The sequence below is a fragment of the Eumetopias jubatus genome, unplaced genomic scaffold (assembly GCF_037043125.1).
Source record: "Eumetopias jubatus isolate StellerSeaLion01/CBP00866 unplaced genomic scaffold, mEumJub1_p1.0 scaffold_7, whole genome shotgun sequence".
Lineage (NCBI taxonomy): Eukaryota > Metazoa > Chordata > Mammalia > Carnivora > Otariidae > Eumetopias > Eumetopias jubatus.
In genome coordinates this window covers 52,742,578-52,767,932 of record NW_028274813.1, presented here as the reverse complement: position 1 = coordinate 52,767,932, position 25,355 = coordinate 52,742,578, and the positions used below count along the sequence as shown (strand labels likewise).

Genomic DNA, 25,355 nt, shown 5'->3' with positions numbered 1-25,355 from the left:
GTTTTGCTCTTTAGTATATTAAATGTCAGGGACATTATTGGGCAATAGTGGCTCACAGACTAACATGAATCAAAAAGTTGCTCTTACTGGTGAAATTAAGAGTTTCAAGATATACAGATTGTCTAAATATATTTCCAATCCTTGCATGGACAGGTTATCTGAATCCATGCAGGCCTATAGTTTACAACATCTTTAAAGACTGCACCTGGGGCTTAATCCCTGTTTACACTCTTTACTTTAGGACTGCTGGTTATCTGATACTGGGCATCTGATACTGGGCATAAACGTAACAGAATACTCGAACGCTGCCTTGTCTGCCTCAAGTAAACCCCTCTTACAAGGCAAGTTAAAGAATGGGACTGCACTGAACTTACCAACTGAACTCTTTTGCGCTGGCTTTGCTGAAGAATGTTTCTTTAATAAGTGTCTGAACATGTGGCAGAATTTAGCCTAACACATGTTTCATTATAACCTGGTAATGAGGATGTAAAAGACTGGCTATCCCACACCCCACTCAACATTTGTGACCACTACTTATCTACCAAAAAGCATCTAAGAGTTGAAAATGACAAAGTTAGTTTGGGTCAGTTCACAACAACTGACACATACAAAGTCATGTTTCTCAAATTTATTTTAAACATTTCACATTAAATGAAATTTAACCATAGTCATTACAGAGCATCACCACAATAGTACACACAAGGAACTTTTAAAATAAAATACAAAAGAATACAACCTTCAACAAGTTAAATGCCACTTTACCATGTAAACAAAAAATAAAACCCTGATGCTAAAAAGATACATATTCAGAGGTAAAATACATTTACAAAACACTTAAACATTAACATAATCCACTAGATCACATTCTTTGCAAGAGAGTACAAATATTAGTACTCTACATCTACAAAATTTCAGAATCCTGTTAAAATCAAAACCATCTCTGGTTTATGATACAGCACAATTCATAAGGCAAAAATAGAGGCATTATCATCCAGTTCTTTAATTTCACTTGTATTTTAAGGCAAACTTGGAACTTTTTGCTTAGTATTTTAAAATAAACGGGACTTACACATGATAACTTGACAAAATTAACAATAAATTATCTCTAGTTAAATATGCATAATATAAAAGACATATGGATAACAATTTTTCTCTCTACAGAGATGTAAACTGGATTTTTATTGACTCCATATTCACACCAGTAAGAAAGCTTGTAAACCTATAGTATTTAAACTTACTGTATTTTGCACTCTTTTAAATGGGTATCAACACTGAATCAATATACTGTAAGTGAAAACCCAATATGTACCCAGCCACAGAATAAATCTATCTAATTAAATCATGTCTAATTAAAGTGCTGTTTTACAAAGGAAAAAAGAAAGGTTAAGAAGTAGAACTGGATGTTAACTTGACATGTGACATCTTACAATTTCTTAGCTTTCAGACTACAGAGGTTATAGAGGTTATCACAAGTTTATTGAACTTTTAAGCAGTATATTTATTGTAGAATCTGATTTTCCTGAAAATGAGCACTTAGGTGACAATACCAGAAATCCAACACCAAAACTGAAAATAAACACAGCATTATATGTACATATATTTCCTTCAATGTTAGCCAGAGCCTTGATAATATAGTAATTAATTTCTTAGAATTTCTATACTTTTATTTTTTCTAATAGAAAATATATTATCCAATTCCAGGAAGTTTGGAGTTCTACAAATATTAAGTTTTCTACAACTCTTTTTCATGTCTGTAAAACCTAACTGGACACTAAAAGACACAAATGTCTACACATAAATTAGGTTTCTAATCACTTCTGATGATATTGGTTATAAGGAATTAAATTCGCACTTTACCATAAGAGTTATTTTGGGTACAGGTCTCCCTCACCATACTTTACTCTTTGAAAAGACTTGTATCTTATTATTTGTAATATTTCTAGCCCTGACAGAATCTGGCACGATATCACGTACACATAGTAGACCCTCCATAATTTGTCAAGCTATTAAAATAATTTTTCAAAACCTAATGCCATTTTCCTATCATTAGATACCACTTCCTATAGTTTAATATTCATTCATATTTGAAACAATATTAGCAATAACCTATGGAACTTACATAAATATCCTTTGGGCTACATTAAAAATCACTTAAGTTCTATTACTGTATTTAACAAACATTAAATAGCCAAACATTCCTACCAGATTAAGTCTTCATAATTATGGAAGGCAAGTATCTTCCAAGTGATAAAATTAATTTCTATTTCCACTGTCACCCTTTTTCCAAAATATTTCTGGACAATCTTAAATAGCTTTCTCCCCCTTGCCTGAGTATATAAAATTATTCTAGTATCTTTAACTGTGGGAATTTATAATCAAACATTTTGATGCTTTTTAACATAAGAAACATGTGACTTTAAATACACAATTTGTCAGCAAAATATTCATGATGAAACTTCTCACAAATCTGTATGAGAAGGTCTACTGTAGAGTTATCAGTTGTCAGGTTACAATACCTCTGGTTGTTAGGAATAGTACCGTAGGTTTAGTAAACCCAAAATTATTATTTTTACAGTTTGGTGTTTCTTCTCTTCTTTTTACAAGTTTTTGTAATTTATTCTCTGGTATATGGTTCCTACTATTGCCCAAGATGCTTCACATTTAGTCTTTAGCAGGATAAAGTTTAGATTTTTCCAAAACAATGATCAATACATGCCTTTGGTCTAACTTACCAAGTGATTATATGTTTTATAACAATTTGATAGTGGGGATGATGATACATGAGTAAAACATTGTTAAAATGTATAGTATAGGTCTGTTTATAATTAAAATAGATTTTTATAGTTTTTCAAATTCCTTTATCTTTGGGGGATAGAAGATTAAAAATAGTTTATTAATAGAATGCATTTAACAATTTGATATAAACAAAAAATACTGAGTTGAGGACTTAAGCATGTAATGAAATCTATTTTAAATTGCTTTTCTTTAAATAAAGTCTAGGCCAATCACAATAGTGCACCTTGTTTCTATTCAATAGGTTTATTCAAATCAATTAAAAAGTTATTGCTATATATCATTGTTATTCAAACAAGCAACATAGAAAATACTCAGCCTGTCAATTTTATTAGTAGCTCCTGTTGAGTTTTTAATTGGAAGAGACTAAAAATCACTTGCAAGGTTTATAATCTGTGCAAATATTCATAAAGCATACTACTTACATGATTAAAGATGACTACAGAGTTTTGTACTATATATTTAAATCTATACTGGCAGTTTATGGAAGAACAAGAAAAACTGCAAACTGCCAGGCTATAAATAGTTTATAACATAGATGCTAATGAACAAACCTATGTTTTATTAATTACAAATGGCTTCTTAACAATAGTTTGGAATATTATGGCACTTAAGAATGCAGTATGAATTTTTTCTCAGGAAACAAATGTACACTGGTTTTGCAGAGACTATAAAGAGATAATAGGTTAAAAAAAATCAAGGAAAAGAAAAGAAAACAACTATAGTACCAAAAATACAAGTACCGACATCCTAATAAAATGCAAAGTAATATGTTCAAGACTAACAGATATTTTCTAAACATGCTAAAACAAAATGAGCTGACCACTTATTTTAAATAAGCTGTCACTGGCTATAGCAAACAGTCTTGCTTGTCTCTTTAGTCAAAGTAGAACCAAATTTAGAACCATTACTCAAGTAAACATCGAGTTCCAGTTTTCCTCAGTAACTTTAAAATATTCAATTACCTAAAAAGTGTACAAAGTAATGCATAACTGCCTAGTGCTTTATATTTAATGCATATATTTGTTTTTATAAAGGACATATATCTAGCACAAGAAGATAAAAAATGCATCTTTTTTTAAATCACTACTCGGGAACCATGAAAAGCATAACATGGGCCATTTAGATGATTTTTGGATGTTAACATTAGCATAATCGCTAACATTTTTAATAAGCACAAATGAACCACGCCAGTAAAAATGAAAAAATACTATTAAAACATATCATGCATATCTCATACTGAACATCCAAAAGAACATTATTATAGCCTTTTTATAGATCCTACAGTTAGCACCATTTTTATATCTGAACACTGTAAAAAGCAACCAAAGATCTTAAAAAACTAAAATTAATATAAGGATATGTGAAAAAAATCAGTATGTCCTAAGGTTGGTACCAAACATTTGTCAAATATTTACATCAACACTGGGAAGCCTGCCATACTATGAGAAAATAAAACTGAAAGTGATATGCTTATTAACTTTCTATCCATGCTTAGCATAGCACAGGTGGGTAACTAAATTCATCCAGCATTAACCTGCCCTATAAAAAAGGCATAAACAGTAAATATCTGACTTCTTAAAATAAGACCCCAAAATCATGATAGTAAAAGCATGTTTTGCAAACTTATTACATCCCCAGCCCTAAAGCCATTTAGTAGGAAGAATATCCAGGTAACTCACTATGGTATATAATTTACAACCCTTAAAGTACCCCCCTCAAAAAAGCAGCCCTTTATTTGTTTAAAATATGAAGCACATGAATTTATACCCAACAGACAGTATCAGCACTCTGTCTAGTCATTCAATACACTCCCAACATCTAAGCATCTCTCATCCCAGTAAATCATGGTGCATATATTAAGGAAGAAGGAGAGCTGAAATTTTTTTTTTAAAGCAGCAATATTTTCTCCACATGTACACTTATGAACATAAAACTATCCCAGTATTAGGAGAAAAAAAAAAGTGCACAATTAAATTGGCAAGATTTTTTTTTTTTTGATTATTGATTCACTGTGTAATCAAGAGCAACCAAAGCTACTTGTCAAAGTACCCAACAGAACTTTGAGTTGTCATGCCACTTCAAGTTACAAAGAAAGTAATGTTAAGCTTTTGGATTTCAGAAAGTGGGGCATCTGTTCATGTGGCCCAAGGTTCGTTACCACACGACTTCCACCAGTCCACACTTGTCAAAGTGCTGTTAACCCGAAGTTGCAGCGACAGTATATCATGCCAGCTGAATCCAGCCACGTATCTGATATAGGGTCATATTTCTGCACGGTATTCAGATAGGAAGACCCTGAGTGACCACCAACTACATAAAGGTAGTTATCAATTACTGCAGCACCAACCCCTAGGAAAAGTGGGTAAAAATAGGGAACAAATATGTTAACCATGAAGTTGACTTCTCACTAAAAATAAATTTGTATTTTAATGTTTTCTTAAAATACATTTCAATAATCTATTGTTAATTATACAAGCACCATTGCCATATGTACTTACTGGGGAAAAAAAATCCCTTAACATGAAAGCAAGAGTTGAAGTCTTCCTTCACCTCTCTTCCCCAATCCTACTCTCCCTCTATTCCACCACAGAAAAATACAAAGAATGTAGTATACATCTTTCCATATGCTTTCGTTTATATTTACATATTTTTCAACAAATCATTCATCTTTATCAGGTTTTTAAATATGCTGAAATATTTGAAACATATCTTGAACTACACAACCTATGCTTTAAAAATTCTACTGTATATACAGTTATACACAGTTCTAAAGGGAACAAAACTATCTGTTTTTTCATTCTTGTTATTTTATGACTTTCCCTCTTACGCAAGAAATATCCCTAAAGCATTTTCTTCAGCAACTTAAAACCTTCCCCTTAAAATAATGTGATTTGAGTTTGGGTTCAAAGGTAATTTCTTCTATTCTTCAAAGATGTTTTTGTTTTTCTCTGGGAACCCTGAAATCCAGCCTTTCCTAGATTTCCGAACACCCTGTGTACGTGAGAACATTTGAAAGTTAACATACAGACTGCTGATGTACAATAAAAAAAACAGAACAATCCAAAGATTCTGTGTGTGTGTGTTTAACATATAAAAAGATGACATTTGTTATATGGACAGAAGAGCTTCTGTAAGATACATTCTATTCCCACCATTTCTAAAAATGTGTTTTCCCAACTTTAAGAAATGATAATATGCACATTGGCATATTAAAACACAATATAGGGCGCCTGGGTGGCTCAAAGGGTTAAGAGTCTGCCTTCGGCTCAGGTCATGATCCCAGGGTCCTGAGATGGAGGCCCACATAGGGCTCCTGGCTCAACAGGGAGCCTGCTTCTCCCTCTCCCTCTGCCTCTTCCCCTGCTCATGCTCTCTCTGTCTCAAATGAATAAATAAAATCTTTAAAAAAAAAATCACAGTATATAAATCTATGCAGTTTTGTCAAATCAGTAGTCTCTCAAGTTTAGCACAATAAAGTTTTGTTTTTTTTTTTACTGGACAAGTAATACTATTATATTCCAAGGAACTACTATTCCAAGAATATCAGTATAAGAAATATCATCCTCTATGTTTAGATATTAGTTAGTTATTATTACCTGTTCTGGGTTCTTTCATTGGTCTACACACAGTCCACTGATTTTGATGAGGGTCATATCTTTCAATGCTTGACAAATGTGAGACACCATTATGTCCACCCACCACAAAAATAAAGCCTAGCATGACACCCACACCAAAGTGAATCCTTTTATCTGCCATAGATGCAACCATCTCCCAGGAGTCCTTACTTGGATCATAACGTTCCACACTGCAAATATTCACAAAAGAAAGAATTAATTTGCATATTCCTTGTACCACTCTTCCTACCAAAGCAAAATTAAAACCTACCATAGTTTTAGAAGTTCCAACAGACAGATAAAAAACAAGAGTAGTCTGTCCCAGATGTTTACATTTTGCTGATAAAATTGCAAGGATAAAAGCTTACCTTGTGAACTGGGAGCAAGAATACCCATAGGCTATTCCCTTATGTCATACAAGCAGCAGGGTATATTAAGGGCATAATGCTTCTGGACTCAGGAAACCTGGGTTCAAGTATTAATGCTGTATACTTAGAGTTGAATGAACCCTATCCCTAATGGGTATGTGTAATCCTGGATAAGCCCTTTCCTCCACCTGAAAAAATAGGGATAACCTAACCTCAAAGGACTTATGTAAGAGTAAAGCCAAATGAGTATGCATGTTCTGAAAGCGCTTTGAAAATCACAAATTAAATATACATGTTTTCTAAGGACACTAAGGATCTTCTACACAGTTAAGGAAAAGGGAAGATGAAAAAAAGGAAAGGAGAGGAATTTTTTGCCTTATAGAAGTCGTGGTGGTTTACTGCAAAGCAAACACTGCAGATTACATAACATAAACTGGCCAATCATAATAATCTCAAAGTGATTTAGGAGAATTCAGGGTTTTAAATCAAGTCTGCATTCCAGAGAACATTTGGCATTTCCAAGCTGCATTATGGATATCCAAAGCAAATCAGAATTTAAAAAGCTTTCCTAGAAAATCCCGGAAGGACTTTAAATCTCTTATTTTGACACAAGTGAGCACAAAGGCAGGCTTGTTGAGCTTGTTCTGGTCCTAACCTAACTTCTCAAAAAAGCCTGAAGCATTTGAGAGTCAGTAGCATAATTCTGGAGTTCAGAACAGAGACTAGACTGTAGACTAGACTAGAACATAGACTAAACCATAAGTATTTCTGACAGGACATTGGGATAAAAGCCATTAGAGCTCAATTACTGGACAAGAAGAGTTGATAAACTATAGCAAGAACTTAAACTTCAAGAGCATTAGCTCCCAAAAGAAATACTCAACCATTTATCTTATAAATTTCTGCCAGCACATTTTCAAAGAATAAAAATGCATATCTATGCCCCAAATACTCTTCCTTCAACTGAGGGAGCAATAAGAAGGAGGAATATTTTAGCTTACAGAGAAATAAAAATTTATAGATTAAATGCTGTTGTGCTCTTGCTTTCTCAGTTAACAAACCACAATATACTCTTGCATTAAATGCTCACAATCCAACAAAACACACACCACTCTAGTTACTATCAGAGAAAATCTTTGGCACAGCAATTTTCAACAACAATTCAGAATTATGATTAATTTTCCATATAAGCAAGTCACTTTATGCTTTTATTTTTCTCATATATTTTTCTCCTTTATTCAGAGAATACTACAAAATACAGAAATCTCAAATTCAGACTCCAGCAGAACTCAGGTACACAATGATACATGCATGATTATAGAATAAGAATCCAAAAAGGAATATTTAAATAAGGCTTTATGTTTATGATGCATAATATATAAGCATATAGGAATTACATTTTTCACTTTTTATTCTGCTAAGCAATGTGGTAACAGATCATTTATACACACACACACACACCCATATTTATATACATTCACCACCCAAAATCTAAAGTTGTCTAACTTCATTTTATATTCAGATCTCTGAATTTTAAAATCTAGTCCAATTATATTAAATGAATGAATTTAAAATTTTGTAAGAGGGATTTCATTTTTAGGTTTGTATTAAATCCTCATGTAAAACAATTACACTTATACTCATAGAGCAGATTAAATTTCCCAAATGCCTAACAATATTACTTTCAAAATTAAAAAGGGAAGTTCATTCACACACACAAGTTGTGTATGAATCATTGTTAATGAGACTTTAAAAATCCACAAGTATATACAACTTCATTAAGTTAAATACCTGTTCATGTGGGCAGGACCATACCCACCAATGGCATATATCATTCCATCCAACACGGCTGCAGCAAAACAGCTTCTTGTTGTAGTCATTGGTGCCACAGGTTGCCATTTTCTTATTTTAGGAATGTACTTCTCTACAGATTGTAAATAAGATTGTCCATCATAACCACCTAAGGCATAAAGTTCTCCTGCAAGTACTACTACTCCAAGGGTACTGCGGCTCTCGTTCATTCTCTCAAGAGAAGTCCAGGTATTTGTATCAGGATTCCAGCATTCTACTGAATTTTCATGTTTTCTGATAGTGATGCCAGGACGCACGTTCGTTTCAATACCACCTATAACATACACTTTTTGGTCTAAAACACATATTCCAAATTCATAGCGAGGAATGTTTAGGGGTGCCAAACCAATCCAAGAGTCATTCTGAGGAAAGTACATCTCCACACTAAAGAATAAGCAGAAAAAATTAAATTTTAAAAATCAAAATGGCCCCAAAACAAATAAAAATGTTTAATTTCTTTAGTAATCAGGGATATGCCAATTAAAACCACAACAAACCATGACACACTTTCCAGACTGGCAAAAATTTAAAGTCAGAAATAACTGTTGGCAAGAATGTGAGCAAGAAATGCATACTCTGTAGGTGAGAGCGTAAACTGGTACAAACTATGCTGGAAAACAATTTTGCATTATCTAGTAAAACTGAAGGTACACAAATGTTCTGACTCAGCAATTTCATTCATGTGTATCTGTACTACTGAATGCCTGTTATAGTCAGTTTTCCACCAGGACATATATACAGAAATGTTCACAGCAGCACAGCACAATCACCCATCAAAAGGAGAATGGTAAGTACCATGTGGTATACCCACCCTAGACTGAGCAATTCTACTCCTACATATGTACCCAAAAGAAATGCACACATGTGTATGTTTGATGTTCACAGCAGCATTATTTGTAACAGTCAAAAACTGGAAACAGTTCAAATGTTCATCAACCATAAAACAGAAAAATAAATTGTGGCATATCAGAGAATACAGCAATGAAAATAAATCACAGCTACCATGTAACAAGAATTAATCTTTTTTTTCTTTTAACAGAAGTGAATCTTATACATATAATGCCAAGGGAAAGAAGCTCAAATCAAAAGAATACATACTGTATAGTATCACTTATACCAAGTTCAAAAACATTTCTAATCTCTAGATTAGAAATGAGGATAGTGGTTACCTTTGGGGAGGGTAGGGAGGGAACCCCAGAGTGGTTTCCGGGTGTTGGTCACATACTTTCTTGAACTGGTTTGTAACATGCACTTTGTGATAATTCACTGACCTGTACACTTGGGATTTGTGCATTCTTCTGTATGTGTGTAACACTTTAATTCTTATTAATATGTTCATTGTAAAAAGAAAATATTGTGTTATACCCATATACTGTAATACCATACACCAATGAAACTAAGTGAACTATTGCTTCATGCAATCTCACAGATGAATTTCATAAACTTATTGTTCAGTAAGAAAACACATCCCTGAAGAATATATGTAGCATTACTCTACTTACATAAAAATGTGTAAAACCTAATGCTATATTGAGGCACATAAATATGTGGCAAAATTACAATGAAAAGCAAAGAAATAATATGCAGAAAATTCAAAATAGTGGTTACTTCTAGGGGAGGAAAGGAGATGCATCAAGGAGGGACACAAGGGAATTTAAAGGTATTGTTAATAGTCTATTTCTTAAGCTGGTCCTTAGATTTTTTTCTTTATACTTCGCATGCAAATTACATATGGTCTCTTGCAAGTATACATATTTCATTTCAATGTCTCCAAACTCTGTGCAATAGCATAAAAATATATATTCTCTATCCCGTATGATTAAAGAACATTCATTCATTCAACAGTTATTGAGTGCCTATATAGTTTTGTTATATTGCTTGTTTTAAAAATGTGAATTTGTTCCAATGAAAACGATACACCAGGGAATTATTTGACCTTAATGAGAGCAGTTTCAGTGACGTGATGGGGACAAATCTTGACTGGAGTGGTTCAAGAGAGAAAGGGAGATGAAGGAAAAACAGTGGATATCAACTTTTCCAAGGACTTTTCTAAAAAGAGTAAAACAGATGAGACAGATATAAGGATAAGCAGAGAAAAGACCATGGCATCCAGGGACGAGTGGTTTAATCTGGGCACTTAAACCAGAACATGTTTGCATGCTGATGGCAATGATGTAGTACAGTGGAGGAAGAAGATGTAAGAGAGGTATGGGATAAATGCAAGAGCAGAGCCCTTGTGCACAGAAGAGGGAATGGAAACTAGTAAGTAGAGAAATGGAGGGACTGGTCTTAGATAGAAATAACTTAGTGGACTTGGAGATCAGATGAGTTAGTATTCTTCTGATAGCTTCTATCTTCTTAGTAGAGTAAGAGAAAAAGTCATCAGGTGAGAGTTGGAAGGGTGAGGGTTGGGGGGGGTTTGGATGTTTTTATGGAGAGAAGAGGTACAAAACAGTCCTCCAAGGAAGTGGAAGAATAAATCACTTAGGGAAAGTAAAGGGGTTGCTGACACTGCTAAGTGTCTTAAGTGAGACCACTTAAGATAGGTATGTGTGTTTCTCTAGCCACATATTGCTCCTTAGGTGCAGCCATCGCGTAAGTGGAGAATTGAGTCTAACTCTAGAAGAGTATGATGGAAGAAGGGCAAGGGAGCCATGAGAGTATTCAAAGGAATGACAACAGCAATGTTCCTGGAATCTAAGCTGAGGACGTGTAGTCATCAGTGAGCAGCAGTAAGTTTTCTGATTATAGGGCCAAAGGATTAAAAGTCTTGAAGGGAACAAAGAATGACTGCAGTACAGTACTAAAATAAATAAGCTAGTAAGAAAGGAGGTGGTAGTCAGAGAACGGAATGCATGAAACCAAGATTTTGAAAGTTTGAAGTCACTGGTAATGATGAAGTTGAAGTATAATCATGAGAACAGTGCCTAAGGTAAAGGCAGAAAAGACTGTTAGAAGTGAGATCAAGGACAGAGGCAAAGTTGTTGTATAACTGTGGATCATACTATGGGGATGTTGAAATCAGCAAGAATGACTGTTTATATAGAATGATGAGAAAGTAAGCCAGCTATAAAAATCTTCAATAAATGAATTTACTAAAGAGATAGCAGATGTTGGCACCAAGAAGGTGTATCAAATGATATAGTCTGATGGCAAATGCTTGGAATGAGTTGAGATTTTGGAGAGAGGGGAGATGAAAAATTTGGGAAGTGGATATGAGGAACAAAGAGAACACTTACCCAACCTTTAGGACCTGTGATACATGAGGTATGGGGAAACAAAACAAAACAAAACAGGTTTGAGAGGGCTTTGGCAAAAACAGTATCCTTAAGCATCAGTCATATTTCATTAGAACAAGAAGTTGAAAATAAAGGGGATTTTTCTTATGATTGAATATGAATTCTACAGGATATGACAGACAGATTTGAGGAATCAAAAAGAAAAGGGCTGGCGCGCCTGGGTGGCTTAGTTGGTCAGGCGACTGCCTTCAGCTCAGGTCATGATCCTGGAGTCCTGGGATCAAGTCCTGCATCAGGCTCCCTGCTCAGCAGGGAGTCTGCTTTTCCCTCTGACCCTCCCCCCTCTCGTGTGCGCACTCTCTCTCTCCCATTCTCTCTCTCAAATAAATAAAATCTTTAAAAAAATAAAATAAGAAACGGGCTGCGTGATTAAGTTAAATTAGATGATATACAGGACCATACAATAATGGTGTAATAAAAAACAACATATTTGGGTTATATCAGAGGTTCCTAAGACAGAGCTCCTAAACTTCTTGTAATTTTCTGAGTGATAGGAATGTCTTTTGTTATTTATAATGAGCCCTTTTCAATCACACCTGAGTTTATGCTACTGAGGTGACTACAAGAGGACACCTAGATAGCTTCAGCATGAGGGGGAGAAGCCAGAGGTACCAACCATGTGATTAACAGTCTGGAAGTTGAGCTCAATCAGCAATGGCCAATGATTTAATCAATCTTACCCTCATAATGAAATCTACATAAAACTCCCTAAACAGTGGGGTTTGGAGAGCTTCTAGCCTGGTGACCACTGAGATGCTAGGGGTGGGTGGCATGCCCAGAGAGGGCATGGAAGCTCTGTCCCCCTCCTCCCCATACCCTGCTCGATGTGTCTCTTCCATTTGGTTGTTCCTCAGTTGTATTCTTTGTAATAAACTGGTAAGTAAAGCACTTTCCTGAGTTCTATGGGTCATTCTGGCAAACTTGGGGTGGGGGGTATTGTGGGAACTCCTGAACTTTCAGTCATCCAGGCAGAAATGTGGGTAGCATGGGCACCCCATTTGTGGCTAGCATCTTAAGTGGGGACAGTCTTCTGGGACTAAGCACTTAAGCAGTGGAGTCTGAGCTAACTCTGGATAGTGTCAGAATTATTGGACATGCATTTAGTGTTGGAGAACTGGAGAATTGATTGGTGTGAGAAAAAAAACCTCTCAATGATAATATGAGTTCAGCTATGATGATGGATTTTCAGAAGTGATTTAGGTAAACCGAGATACAAGATATAAAGGTTTTAGTCCTTATGGTTTTTGAGGGCAAATGAATAATTAGTTGTAATGAGAGCTTCTTTCTTGGAATCTGACTTGTAACTTAGAGCACTGAGGTGAGTGGTGTCATGAGTGGTGTGCCTCAAAGTCCATTTAACCTATTTGCACAATTACTCAAAATCACTTCTAATGTACTGCCATCCTTACGACTCCCTATGTGTAAGTAGAAACAATACTCAGAGCTTCCTGAGATTCCTTAAGCCACCTACCCAATCCCCACTCCCCTCTTTTGCATACCTCCTTCCTTTTCTAGTTAAAAGAGAAAAACTGAGGCTATTGGATAGTACCTATCTTAAACTCCTTCACCCACCTCTCCTCACTCCAGCAAACCTATCCTCATATTCTGGTTATGGGACAGAGAGTCCCTCTTCCTCATATTTAAAACCTTCTACCTTTGAGGCACCTGGGTGGCTCAGTCGGTTAAGCATCTGCCTTCAGCTCAGGTCATGATCCCAGGGTCCTGGGATCGAGTCCTGCATTGGGCTCCTTGCTCAATGGGGAGCCTACTTCTCCCTCTGCTTGCTGCTCCCCCTGCTTGTGCTCTGACAAATAAATAAAATCTTTAAAAATAAAAACAAAAACCTTCTACCTTTGTTTTTGATACCAACCCCTTCCAATTTCCTCTAAAATCTTGCTTTATCAATGACCATTCCTCTATCCTGTATCTTTACCTTATCCCTCTTTACTGGCATCTGATAATAAACATACTCATGTCTCTCTCTCTTCAAGAACAAAATAAACAAAAACTTCCTCTGACCTATCATTTTGCCTTACCTCTCTCCTCATCTCAGCCAAGATTCTTAAAAGTCTTCACAGTTTATTTCCTTATTTTTTTATACACATCTGAATCTGCTATAATATATCCACAGCCTTCCTACAATTCTGCTGAAATCACTCCACCAAAAGTCATTAATGATCTCCACATAGCCAACTTCAAGAGCCACTTTTCTATCTTTATCTGTCTGGAACATTCCTTAAGCATTTTACACTGTTAATCACACTTCTTCCCTCTTGACACATTTAAATTCCTTGGCTTTCATGATATTATTCTCTCTTGATTCTCCTACCTCTAAGATTGTTCTTGTGGCCTTATTAAAGAGGGCACGTTCCGCATGGAGCACTGGGTGTTATATGCAAACATGAATCATGGAACACTACATCAAAAACTAATGATGTAACGAACCATGAGAGACGATGGACTCTGAGACACAAACTGAAGGTTCTAGAGGGGAGGGGGGTGGGGGGGATGGGTTAGCCTGGTGATGGGTAATAAAGAGGGCACGTATTGCATGGAACACTGGGTGTTATACACAAACAATGAATCATGGAACACATCAGAAACTAATGATGTAATGTATGGTGATTAACATAATAAAAAATATTGTTCTTGTGGACTTCATCTAGAATATCAATGTTCTCCAGAGGTTCATTTATGAACCAATCTTTTTTCCCTTTCTATATGTTCTCAGTGGGTAGAAAGAAGGGACATTTAAACCAGTCAAGAAGTCCAGAAGACTTCATGGTTTTAATTTATACCTCCAAATGATATTACATGCCAAAACCTTCCAAATATCCAGCTTTGATCTCTTCGTTGAGCTTTGCAATCATTTCTGGCTAGTGGGACATCCTTCACTTGGATATTTAATAGGCACTTCAAACTCATTATTCCAAAACTGAACACATTACCTTCCCCTCTAAAATGGCTCCTCTTCCTATATTCTCTCTTGTGGTATCTAAGATTCACCCAATATCTAACCAAGAAATCTAACTCATCTTTGATTCTTCCCTCTCACCATCCCCCCATATCCATTCACTAAATCCTGTCAATTTTCTCTTTAAACATTTCTTAAATTAATGCCCCCTTCTCTATCTTTGCTACTTCCACTTTGGACCTCATAATCCCTTGCCTGTATTTTTATAATAATAGTCTCTTTCCTAATGACTCGGATACTAATTCTGGCCCCTCAATCTTTCTCCATAAGGCAGCCAAGGATGATCTAATATATGAATCTGATCATTTCACTACCCTCCTTAAAATTGTTTCTTGACCCACATAAGAAAAATCCTCTTCATCATGGCACAGGATACCTTCTTTGACTTGGTCCATACTGACAACTGCCTACCCCTTACTGTCTAGATCTTTGAACTTTATTTTTAATTTGCATTTTTTTCCCCTAAGATTTTATTTTAAGTAATCTCTACACCCAACGTGGGGCTCGAACTTACGACCCTGAGATCAAGAGTCGCATGCTCCACCAACTGAGCCAGCCAGGGGCCCTTGATCTTTCAATTTTATACTCTGGAATATCAAACAGTTTTTAATCTTCTGCACATTCTATACTCTATCATTCCACTGTGTCTTTGTGTACTTCCTGTGACCTTTTGCTTGGGTCTTGCTTAGCAACTTCAACACTCAGCTTGGATGTTAACTTCTCCACAATATCTTCCTTAAATCCCCCAAATGGGATAAATGTCTTTCCTTAATACTTCCATGGTATTATCTTTATCACTACATTAACACTACATATTATAATTATCTACTTAAATATCTGTCTCCTTAACTAAATTATAAACTTGTTAAAGATCCATTATCCAGCATAGTGTGTCTGATGCACAGATGTTAAATATTTTTTGTAGAATTAAATTAATTTTTTTAGATTGATTCACATTTTTCCATAGTTATAAATAATACTGCAATAAATGGCTTTGTGCAAATGACATTGAAATTTGTTTTTTTTTCTGGGGTGCCTGGGTGGTTCAATTGGTTAAGCATCTGACTCTTGATCCCAGCTCAGATCTTGATATCAGGGTCTTAAGTTCAAGCCCTGCGTTGGGCTCCACGCCCAGCGTGGATAAATAAATAAAAAAAAATTTTTATTTTCTCATAACAGATGTAAGATGAAAGATTACTGGCTCTAAACATATGAACAGTTCTTATAGCTTTTTAATAATTTATGTATGTTATTTTTAATACTTGAGAGACCAAGAGGCAACTGGTCAAGAATTTTTACCATGTAAATACACATTTGGAATTTTTTGTCATGACATTTTACTAGTATAGTTTACTTTATGCCAATAATTAGTGCCTTTAAAAATAAGAGGAAATAATTTTTGTAGTCACCATAACTAATATTCTACCTACAGACCAATTTCAATGATACTAGGTTTAGACTATGCAATTAGTTTATTTTTTTTTTAAGATTTTATTTATTTGACAGAGAGAGACACAGCGAGAGCGGGAACACAAGCAGGGGGAGTGGGAGAAGGAGAAGCAGGCTTCCTGCCAAGAAGGGAGCCCGATACGGGACTCGATCCCAGGACCCTGGGATCATGATCTGAGCCGAAAGGAAGGCAGACGCTTAACTGAGCCACCCAGGTGCCCCGCAATTAGTTTAATTTAGACAATTAAAATGCAATTGAGACTTTCTAAAAGATACAGATATATCAGTTGACACTGCTAAAACATCAACAGTTTCCTACCATTGGAGGGGGGAAAAAGCAATCTACTAAATTTTTGAAAATGGCCAGAAAGAAATCACAGTATTAAATAAACTTATCAAACATGAAAGTTTTCATGAAGCATTCCCATTTAAGGGTAAAGCAAAGGTAACATCCAACTACATTTTCTTTTTAATTTTTTTTAAGATTTATTTAATTTATTTGACAGAGAGAGACACAGCGAGAGAGGGAACACAAGCAGGGGGAGTGGGAGAGGGAGAAGCAGGCTTCCCGCCGAGGAGAGAAACTGATGCGGGGCTCAATCCCAGGACCCCAGGATCATGACCTGAGCCGAAGGCAGACGCTTAATGACTGAGCCACCCAGGCACCCCTGTATTTTCAATGTATAAAAGTTACTTGTGTAATGATCCAAATCAGGGACTGGCAAACTATGGCTAAGGGCCAAATCCAGCCCACCAGAGACTTTTGTAAATAAAGTTTTGTTGGAACACAGTCATCTCATTTGTTTACATATTGTCTATCACTGCTCTCACACTACAGTAGCAGAGCTGAGTAGTCATAAGAGATCATATGGCCACAAAGTCTAAAATATTTACTATCTGGCTCTATACAGAAAAAGTCTGACAACTCCTACTGTAGATTATTAGAAAAGAAAGCACTTTTTACTGCTGTCATTAAAAAATATATATACTGAAGAAAATCAGTATGTATGTCCATGATTTGTATTCAGCATCCTACTTTTTCTTATTTCTTTGGTGATTCTTCTACTTGATGGTATTCATTCAAACCCACTCTTATCCCCAGGCTGACCTCATCAAAGATTCCTAGCTCTCCTCTTTAGCATCTTCTGTTATAGTTAGCAGTAAGTCCCTACTGACCTGGTCAAATAATAATGTAAACAGTTTCATAAATTAAAAGAAAAAAAAGACATAAAATGGTAGAAAAGTAACCAAAATTCATAAAGTTTGGGCATGGGGAAGCTGGGGGGAGGTTGTTAATAACTGAGAATGTTGAAAGGAATGGATGACAATGTGATTAAAACAACCAGATAAGTGTTTTAGGAAGAATAAAAGAAACAAACCAAAAAAAAAAAGCAAATAAAGTAAATAGTAAAATAAAACTATTTAAAAAATAGAGGAAATTAGCACACTTAAGAAGTATAAAATCTTTTAGCATCTATCTTTTAAGAAAGTCTTCTATTTACCTATCCAAACAGGCAAATAGTCCAGATTTTCCTCCTACGGCACAAAGTACTTTGGGAGCACAGCGAGGTCGTGTCATCAGGACAGTCTGATGAGAGAGTCTATGTTCAGGCATAAAGTGGTATTTTAGGGCTTCATTCAAAAGATGTTTACAAGTGCGATCATCACGAATAAGATGATTTGCTTCATATAGTCTAGTGAGAAACTTAACACTCAGCAATGGTAATCTCACACTATTAAGTAGCTGTGCTAAGTATTTCTGACGTTCTTGTACATCATACTTGATCCAAGACTCAAGGGCATAAAAAACAGTCTCTTCGGTAGCTACATTCAAACAGTCATTGGAAACAATTTCATCCAAATCAGCATGTGTAAGCTCAAAAAACTCTTCAGTCTGGCAAACAGCTTCAAAATTCTGGCATATGTATTTAGTAGCTGCCAAATAAAGGTCATGACAACCATATGTCTCTGCAAAACGAGAAATTCCAATACAATTACCAGGATCAAGCTGGCTTTCAAGAAATGCACAACATTCCTTCAGGACAAGTTTTATCTGGAGTAGGTTTGCTGCTGGAAGGAGAGATTCAACTGTGTCCTGTGAAATAAAAACAGTTCCTGTATAGGCATACTCCACGATGGCCTGGAGAGCAGCTTCATCAATGCACTGAAACTCAACCTCACTGTTCTCTTTTTCAGAAAGGTTTCCAGTGAACATAGCTTTGAAATATGGGCTGATGCTAGCAAGTACCACTTTGTGAGCATGGATTTTAACATCACCAACTCGAAGAATGATGTCACAGAGTTCGTGATGTTGACGAAGAAGATTCAAGCCCTGCAGAAGTTGTTCTGAATGTAAGTGGGTTAAGTTAGCAAGCATGTAGGTTGGGGACGTGTGGTCCATCTGCAGAAAAACAAAAAGCATGAACAGTTATTTCAAAATAATCTTGCCTGTATGATTCCCTTTTCAAATACTACAAAATAAATGAAATTTGTTGTTTATTGGCCTGTTTGTTGGTTTTTAAATACTTTATACTAAATACCAGACCGAAGCTTTTAGCAATCATATAATTAACAATCACATAATTCAATTCCTATTATAGATACTAGGAAACAAAGGCCCAAAGGTTATGTGATACGCCCCGAACCACAAAGGTCTCTTGACAATGGACTTTTGGATTGGAACTCTGCCAACTCTTGTTTCCCTTCATTAAATTCCAGCCTGAGTTACCACTGAAACAAAATGCAAATGTGGGGAAAAAAACTGCCCAAAGGAAAATGAGTTTTGAAACAATGTTAATAATTTTTTGGCTCTTTTCTCAATAATAATATCAATGCCTGCCAATCTAATCAAAAGATGCTTTACTTGGAAAGTAATTTCATGTTAACTCACACACTTAACCCAAAGACTTAGTAATTACTTTAATAAAAGGTGCCGAATTTATTTTTTTAAAGATTTTATTTATTTATTTGACAGAGAGAGACACAGTGAGAGAGGGAAAACAAGCAGGGGGAGTGGGAGAGGGAGAAGCAGGCTTCCTGTGGAGCAGGGAGCCTGATGCAAGGCTCAATCCCAGTACCCCGTGTTCATGACCTGAGCTGAAGGCAGACACTTAACGACTGAGCCACCCAGGTGCCCCAAGGGTGCTGAATATAACAAAAGTATTACTATCAACTAATTCAATAACAAAAAATTAATGTGAACACAATCTGATGCTCTATAATGAAGGCAATTAGGCTCACTTACTCATCTAGACCTTATGTACTCAACTCTTCAACATAACTTTAGATCATATTCAACCAATCTTTCTGCCACTTTGTACTTCTGGAAGATGAAAAAGAATAAAAAATAGGAGAAAAGAAAAGGAATGAGAGGAAAAAGAAGAAAAAGAAGCAACAGGAACAGTGGTAGGCTGAATAATGGCTCCCCAAAAAAGACATCCACATTCTAACCTCTGGAACCTTTCAGTGTTACTGTATGGCAAAAAAGACACTACAGTTATAATTAAGGATTTTGAGATGGAGACATTATCTGCTGGATTATCCAGGTGGGCCCTAAATGCAACCACATGTACCTTATAAGAAGACAGTAGGAGATTTGACATGGAAAAAAGAAAAGAAGGTAATGTGACCACAGAGGCAGAGATTAGAATGATGTACCCACAAACCAAGTTAATATGGCAGCCACCAGAGGCTGGAAGACACAAGGAACAGATTCTTCCCTGAACCTCCAGAAGGAGCATAGCCAACACCTTAATTTCAGCCCAGTGATAACTAATTTCAGACTGTGAAAGAATAAATTTCTGTTGCGATTTGTTACAGCAACCAGAAGAAATTAATACATCGATACTTCAGAATGGATCTTAGCAGCTGCTGAGAAATATTGTTTCCTTCCTACCTCAAACATAAGTTATTGGGGTAATAAAAAAGATTTGATTCCAATTTTTAAATTATTATCAAATAAATCAAAACATTCCAAACACTATTAAGTAATATCAATACTGGTAGGACTGAGAGAGTGTAGTACTTTACTCCTGTGCATTTTTAAGTGGAAATATCCATATATTGAAACTTTTATCTTCATCGAGAACTTCATCATTTCACACCTGTTTCAAATGAATTTTAAATCTATTAACAAATTATGTTAATCATGGCCACCTAGCAGCTGATATCACCAACCTCCACTTCTGATCTCTCCAAATAATTCCACACACAACTAACAGAATAATTCTCAATCATGGTATGAACAAGTCTCAAGAAATTTCTGAAAAAAAAAAAAAAAAAAATTCTGGGTCTTCCAGTAGGTTCTTTACTCCAGAACAGACAACTGTCAAGAAGACAGCAACTATAGGCATAAGTTTAAATCTGGATCTATACTTTTACTTACTATAGTATTGATGTTTTAATCTGTTTAACTCCCTTTAGTCTCAGTTTAATGGAAAAAATATCTTGACTAAAAAGTGAAAAATGGGGCGCCTGGGTGGCTCAGTTGGTTAAGCGACTGCCTTCGGCTCAGGTCATGATCCTGGAGTCCCGGGATCGAGTCCCGCATCGGGCTCCCTGCTCAGCGGGGAGTCTGCTTCTCCCTCTGGCCCTCCCCCCTCTCATGTGCTCTCTCTCTCTCATTCTCACTCTCTCAAAATAAATAAATAAATCTTTAAAAAAAAAAAGTGAAAAATGAACAACAGGAATGGAAACTAGATAGAGAAAATAAATGATAAGATTAAGAAAGCAGTCCCAGCTGCTTTACCTCTAGTTAACTTCTCTCATCTTTATTTTTCTTATCTGTAAAATGAGATCATTAGACCTGAGCTATATACCTCACAAGGCTTTTGAGAGTCCAAATTAGATACTGCACATGAAAAAACAATAAACTGTAAGAGTTTCAAGTATAGGGTATTGCGGTGAGGCAACAGAGGTGTAATAGTATCAGGAAAGCACAGGGACCTTGGAAATATAAGATAATGTTTGGTCCTAACTGGGTCACATACTATTGTTATATGGAATTGGTACATTTCTTAATCTAAGTATTTTTTATTCATAAAGTAAGAATACCTCCCTCTCAGAAGGTTACATGAAAATGGTTTTTTAAAATGTAAAGTTCCACACAACTTGATGTGCTATAAATACAGCACTTAAGTGCCATTTTATTAAGTTGCCTCTTCCCATATCTTCACTTTCACTAATTCCCATCTTTCCACAATGACCTTTCACTCCAATATAGCTCATGTAATTATTATAGCTCTATACAAGTATTTTCTTACCATATGCCAGATGTTTTTCTTAACCTTTCTCCTCTAATCTTCTTTTCATCCAATTCAAATTCTCAAAAAAGCCTGGGTCAAAATTAACTCCATCTATAAGTCTGTAAACATTTAAGCGCCCAACTCCTTTACATGCAATTAACTATATGTGCTCTTTTGTATAACAAAACAACTCTCTCATTGTCTGAGACTCTCAACTCTCTCAACTCTCATTTGTCTGATTTATCAAGAATATTATTCAGACTGAATAGTACAGAATAAACAGGAAAGGTGAATGGATACAGAAAATAAGAGGAGGGACTGAAAACGGAGCTATAGCTAATGAAACAAGACAAGGAAATAAAAGGCAAATTGGAAAGGAAGAAATAGAACCGTCTTTGTTGGCATGTGCCGTGACTGTGCAGAAAGTCTGGAACAATCAACATAAACCCTTTGCCGTGACTGTGTGCAGAAAGTCTGGAACAATCAACATAAACCCTTTTAGAACTAATAAGCAATTATATAGTAAGGCAGAAGATACACGGCTAACATACAAGTCACTTTCCTATATATCAGCAATAAACAAGCGAAATTTGAAATTAAAAACACATTACCGTTGACATTAACACCTACAAAAAATGAAACACTTAGATACAAATCTAACAAAATGTACACAAGTTATATGAGAAAAACTATAAAATTCTAATGAAAGAAACCAAAGAACTAAATAAATGGATATTCCATGTTCATGGGTAGGAAGACTCAATATTATCAAGATGTCAATTCTTCCTGACTGGACCTACAGATTCAGTGCAATCCCTATCAAAATTCCAGCACGTTATTTTGTGGCTCTGGCAAACTGATTCTAAAGCTGATATGGGAGCTGAAGGTGCAGAATAGCCAAGTCAATACTGAAAAAGAAGAACAAAACTGAAGAACTGACATTACTGAATTTCAAGAATTATTATAAAACTATAGTAATCAAGACAGGGTAGCACTAGTGAAAGAATAGACTGATGAAACAGAATAGAGAGCCCAGATATAGAACCGCATAAATATAGTCAACTGATCTTTATCAAAGCAGCGAAGGCAATACAATGGAGAAAAGATATCTTTCCAACAAACAGCACTAGAACAACTGGATGTTAAAAAATGAATCTAGGGCGCCTGGGTGGCTCAGTTGGTTAGGCGACTGCCTTCAGCTCAGGTCATGATCCTGGAGTCCCGGGATCGAGTCCTGCATCGGGCTGGGCTCCCTGCTCGGCAGGGAGTCTGCTTCTCCCTCTGACCCTCTTCCCTCTCGTGCTCTCTCTCATTCTCTCTCTCTCAAATAAATAAATAAAATCTTTAAAAAAAATCATACAGCTTCTAAAAAAAAAATGAATCTAGACATGGAGCTTACATCCTTTAAGAAAAATTAACACAAATGTATCATAGACCTAAATGTAAAATGCAAACCTATAAAACGCCTAGAAGATAACATAGGAGAAAAATCTAGATAACATGGGTATGGCAATGACTTTTTAGATATGACACCAAAGGCTCCATTCATTAAAGAAGGAATTGATAATCTGGATGTCATTAAAATAAAAAACTTCTGCTCTGAGAAAGACAATGTCAAGAGAACAAGAAGACAAAACATACCTTGAGAGAAAATATTTTCAAGAGAAACATGTGATAAAGATGATAAGGATACACACACACACACACACACACACACACACACACACACACACACTGGAATAGTACTCAGCCATCAAAAAGAATGAAATTTTGCCTTCTGCAATGCTGTGGATGGAACTAGAGGGTATTATGCTAAGCAAAATAAGTCAGTCAGAGAAAGACAAATACCATATGACTTCATTCATATGTGGAATTTAAGAAACAAAACAGATGAACATAGGGGAAGGGAAGGAAAAATAAAATAAGATGAAAGTAGAGAAGGAGGCAAACCATAAGAGATGCTGAACTCTAGTTAACAAACTGAGGGTTGCTGGAAGGGAGCTGGCTGAGGGGCAGGGGTAACTGGGTGATGAGCATTAATGAGGGCACTTGATGTAATGAGCACTGGGTGTTATATGCAACTAATGAATCACTAAATTCAGCCCCTGAAACTAATACTACAGTATATGTTAACTAAATTGAATTTAAATAAAGAATTTTAAAAAAAGAACTGTTATTCAGAAAAAAGAACTCTTAAAATTCAACAATATAAAAATGAACAACATGATTAAAAAATGAATAAAAAACCTTAACAGACATCTAATCAGAGAAGATATACATACAGGTGGCAAGAAAGCATAAGAAAAGATATTCAAGGTCATATGTTATTAGGGAACTGCATATTAAAACAAGAATGAGATACTACTTCACACCTATTAGAATGGTCAAAATCCATAACACTGGGGATAGCCAAGTCCTGGAGAGAATATGGGGCAATAGGAACTCTCATCATGGCTTGAGGGAATGCAAAATGGTACAGCTACTTTAGAAGACCCTTCGATGGTTTCTTGTACTAAACATACTCTTACCATATAATCCAGCAACTGCCTTCTGGTGTTTATCGAAACGAAGTGAGAACTTACGTCCACACAAAAACTGCACATGGGTACTTACGGCAGCTTTATTCATAAGTGCTAACACTTGGAAGCGACCAAGATGTCCTTCATTAGGTGAATGGGTAAACTGTGGTACATCAAAACAATGGGATATTATTCAGTGCCAAAAAGAAATGCTTCATATCAAGCCATGAAAAAACATGGAGAAAACTTAAATGCATATTGCCAAGTAAAAGAAGCCAATCTGAAAAGGCTACATACTATATGATTCCACTTATATGACATTCTGGAAAAGGCAAAACTATGGAGACAATAAAAAGATCAGTGGTTGCTAGGGATTAGAAGAAAGGGAGGGATAAACAGGTGAAGCACACAGGATTTTTTAGGGCAGTGAAATTACTCTGTATGATACTATAATGGCAGATATGTGTCATTATACATTTGTCCAAAGTTGCAATAATGTAACTATAATATGCAGAACTAGAGGAGATATTCTCACTTTGCTCTGGTAATGTCACACCACATTCTGGAGTACAGATTTTAGGTACCATCTTTTAAAAGGGAGCTGAACAAAGTATAACACATGATGAAGAAAAGAAATTCAAATCATGTCTTTTGGGTAATGGAACGGAGGATGTTGAGTCTAAAGAGAAGGAAATCTGAGAGGGTTATCATGTAAAAAACCTAAAAGTTATTCAATAATAATAATATAATAACATAGGGCTGTTTGGAGGATTAAATAAATTTATACATATAAAGTGCTATTAGAATAGCGCTCATCACTAAGTAAGCTCTTGATAAATATTATTTTATCACCAAGTTATTTTATTACTAGTGAATTTCTCAAGTTGTTTACTTAAGAGGTATTCTGCTTTCTGTGTTGCATCATCTCTCACTGCTAGGTAAGAAATCCACCCTGTACCACTGACATCCTGTGCCCCACAAACTATTGCAGAATCGTTGATTTGTAAATCAAGTTAATGAGTTATTGATTCGATTTGTTTTTATATAAATAGGAATCATATAGTGACAGATCCTTATATTAAACTAAGTTTTGTATATTCAAGACCGATAAATTACCATTAACATATGATATGAAAGCATGATACAATACTGATTTGTAAAAATACTCACACACATATGTACACACAAAACACACACACACGTGTGTGTGTGCGTGTATGTGTAGATCTCAAATATCCATAT

The 25,355-nt window shown here is 35.6% G+C and overlaps 1 protein-coding gene across 3 annotated transcripts in view; it reads right to left on the bottom strand.

Moving 5' to 3' along the window:
- Positions 1-669: 669 nt before the first annotated feature.
- The window catches only part of KLHL28 (kelch like family member 28), a 42,178-nt gene continuing 17,492 nt past the window's right edge, over positions 670-25,355 (bottom strand). For all 3 annotated transcript variants that reach the window (XM_028098689.2, XM_088024629.1, XM_028098696.2), the window contains exons 2-5: positions 17,854-18,752; positions 8,570-9,013; positions 6,393-6,601; positions 670-5,145 (exon numbers count right to left, since the gene is read on the bottom strand). In XM_028098689.2, coding sequence (XP_027954490.1) covers positions 4,982-5,145; positions 6,393-6,601; positions 8,570-9,013; positions 17,854-18,752 — 1,716 coding nt within the window. In that variant the 3' untranslated portion in view covers positions 670-4,981. The remainder of the gene's footprint in view (positions 5,146-6,392; positions 6,602-8,569; positions 9,014-17,853; positions 18,753-25,355) is intronic.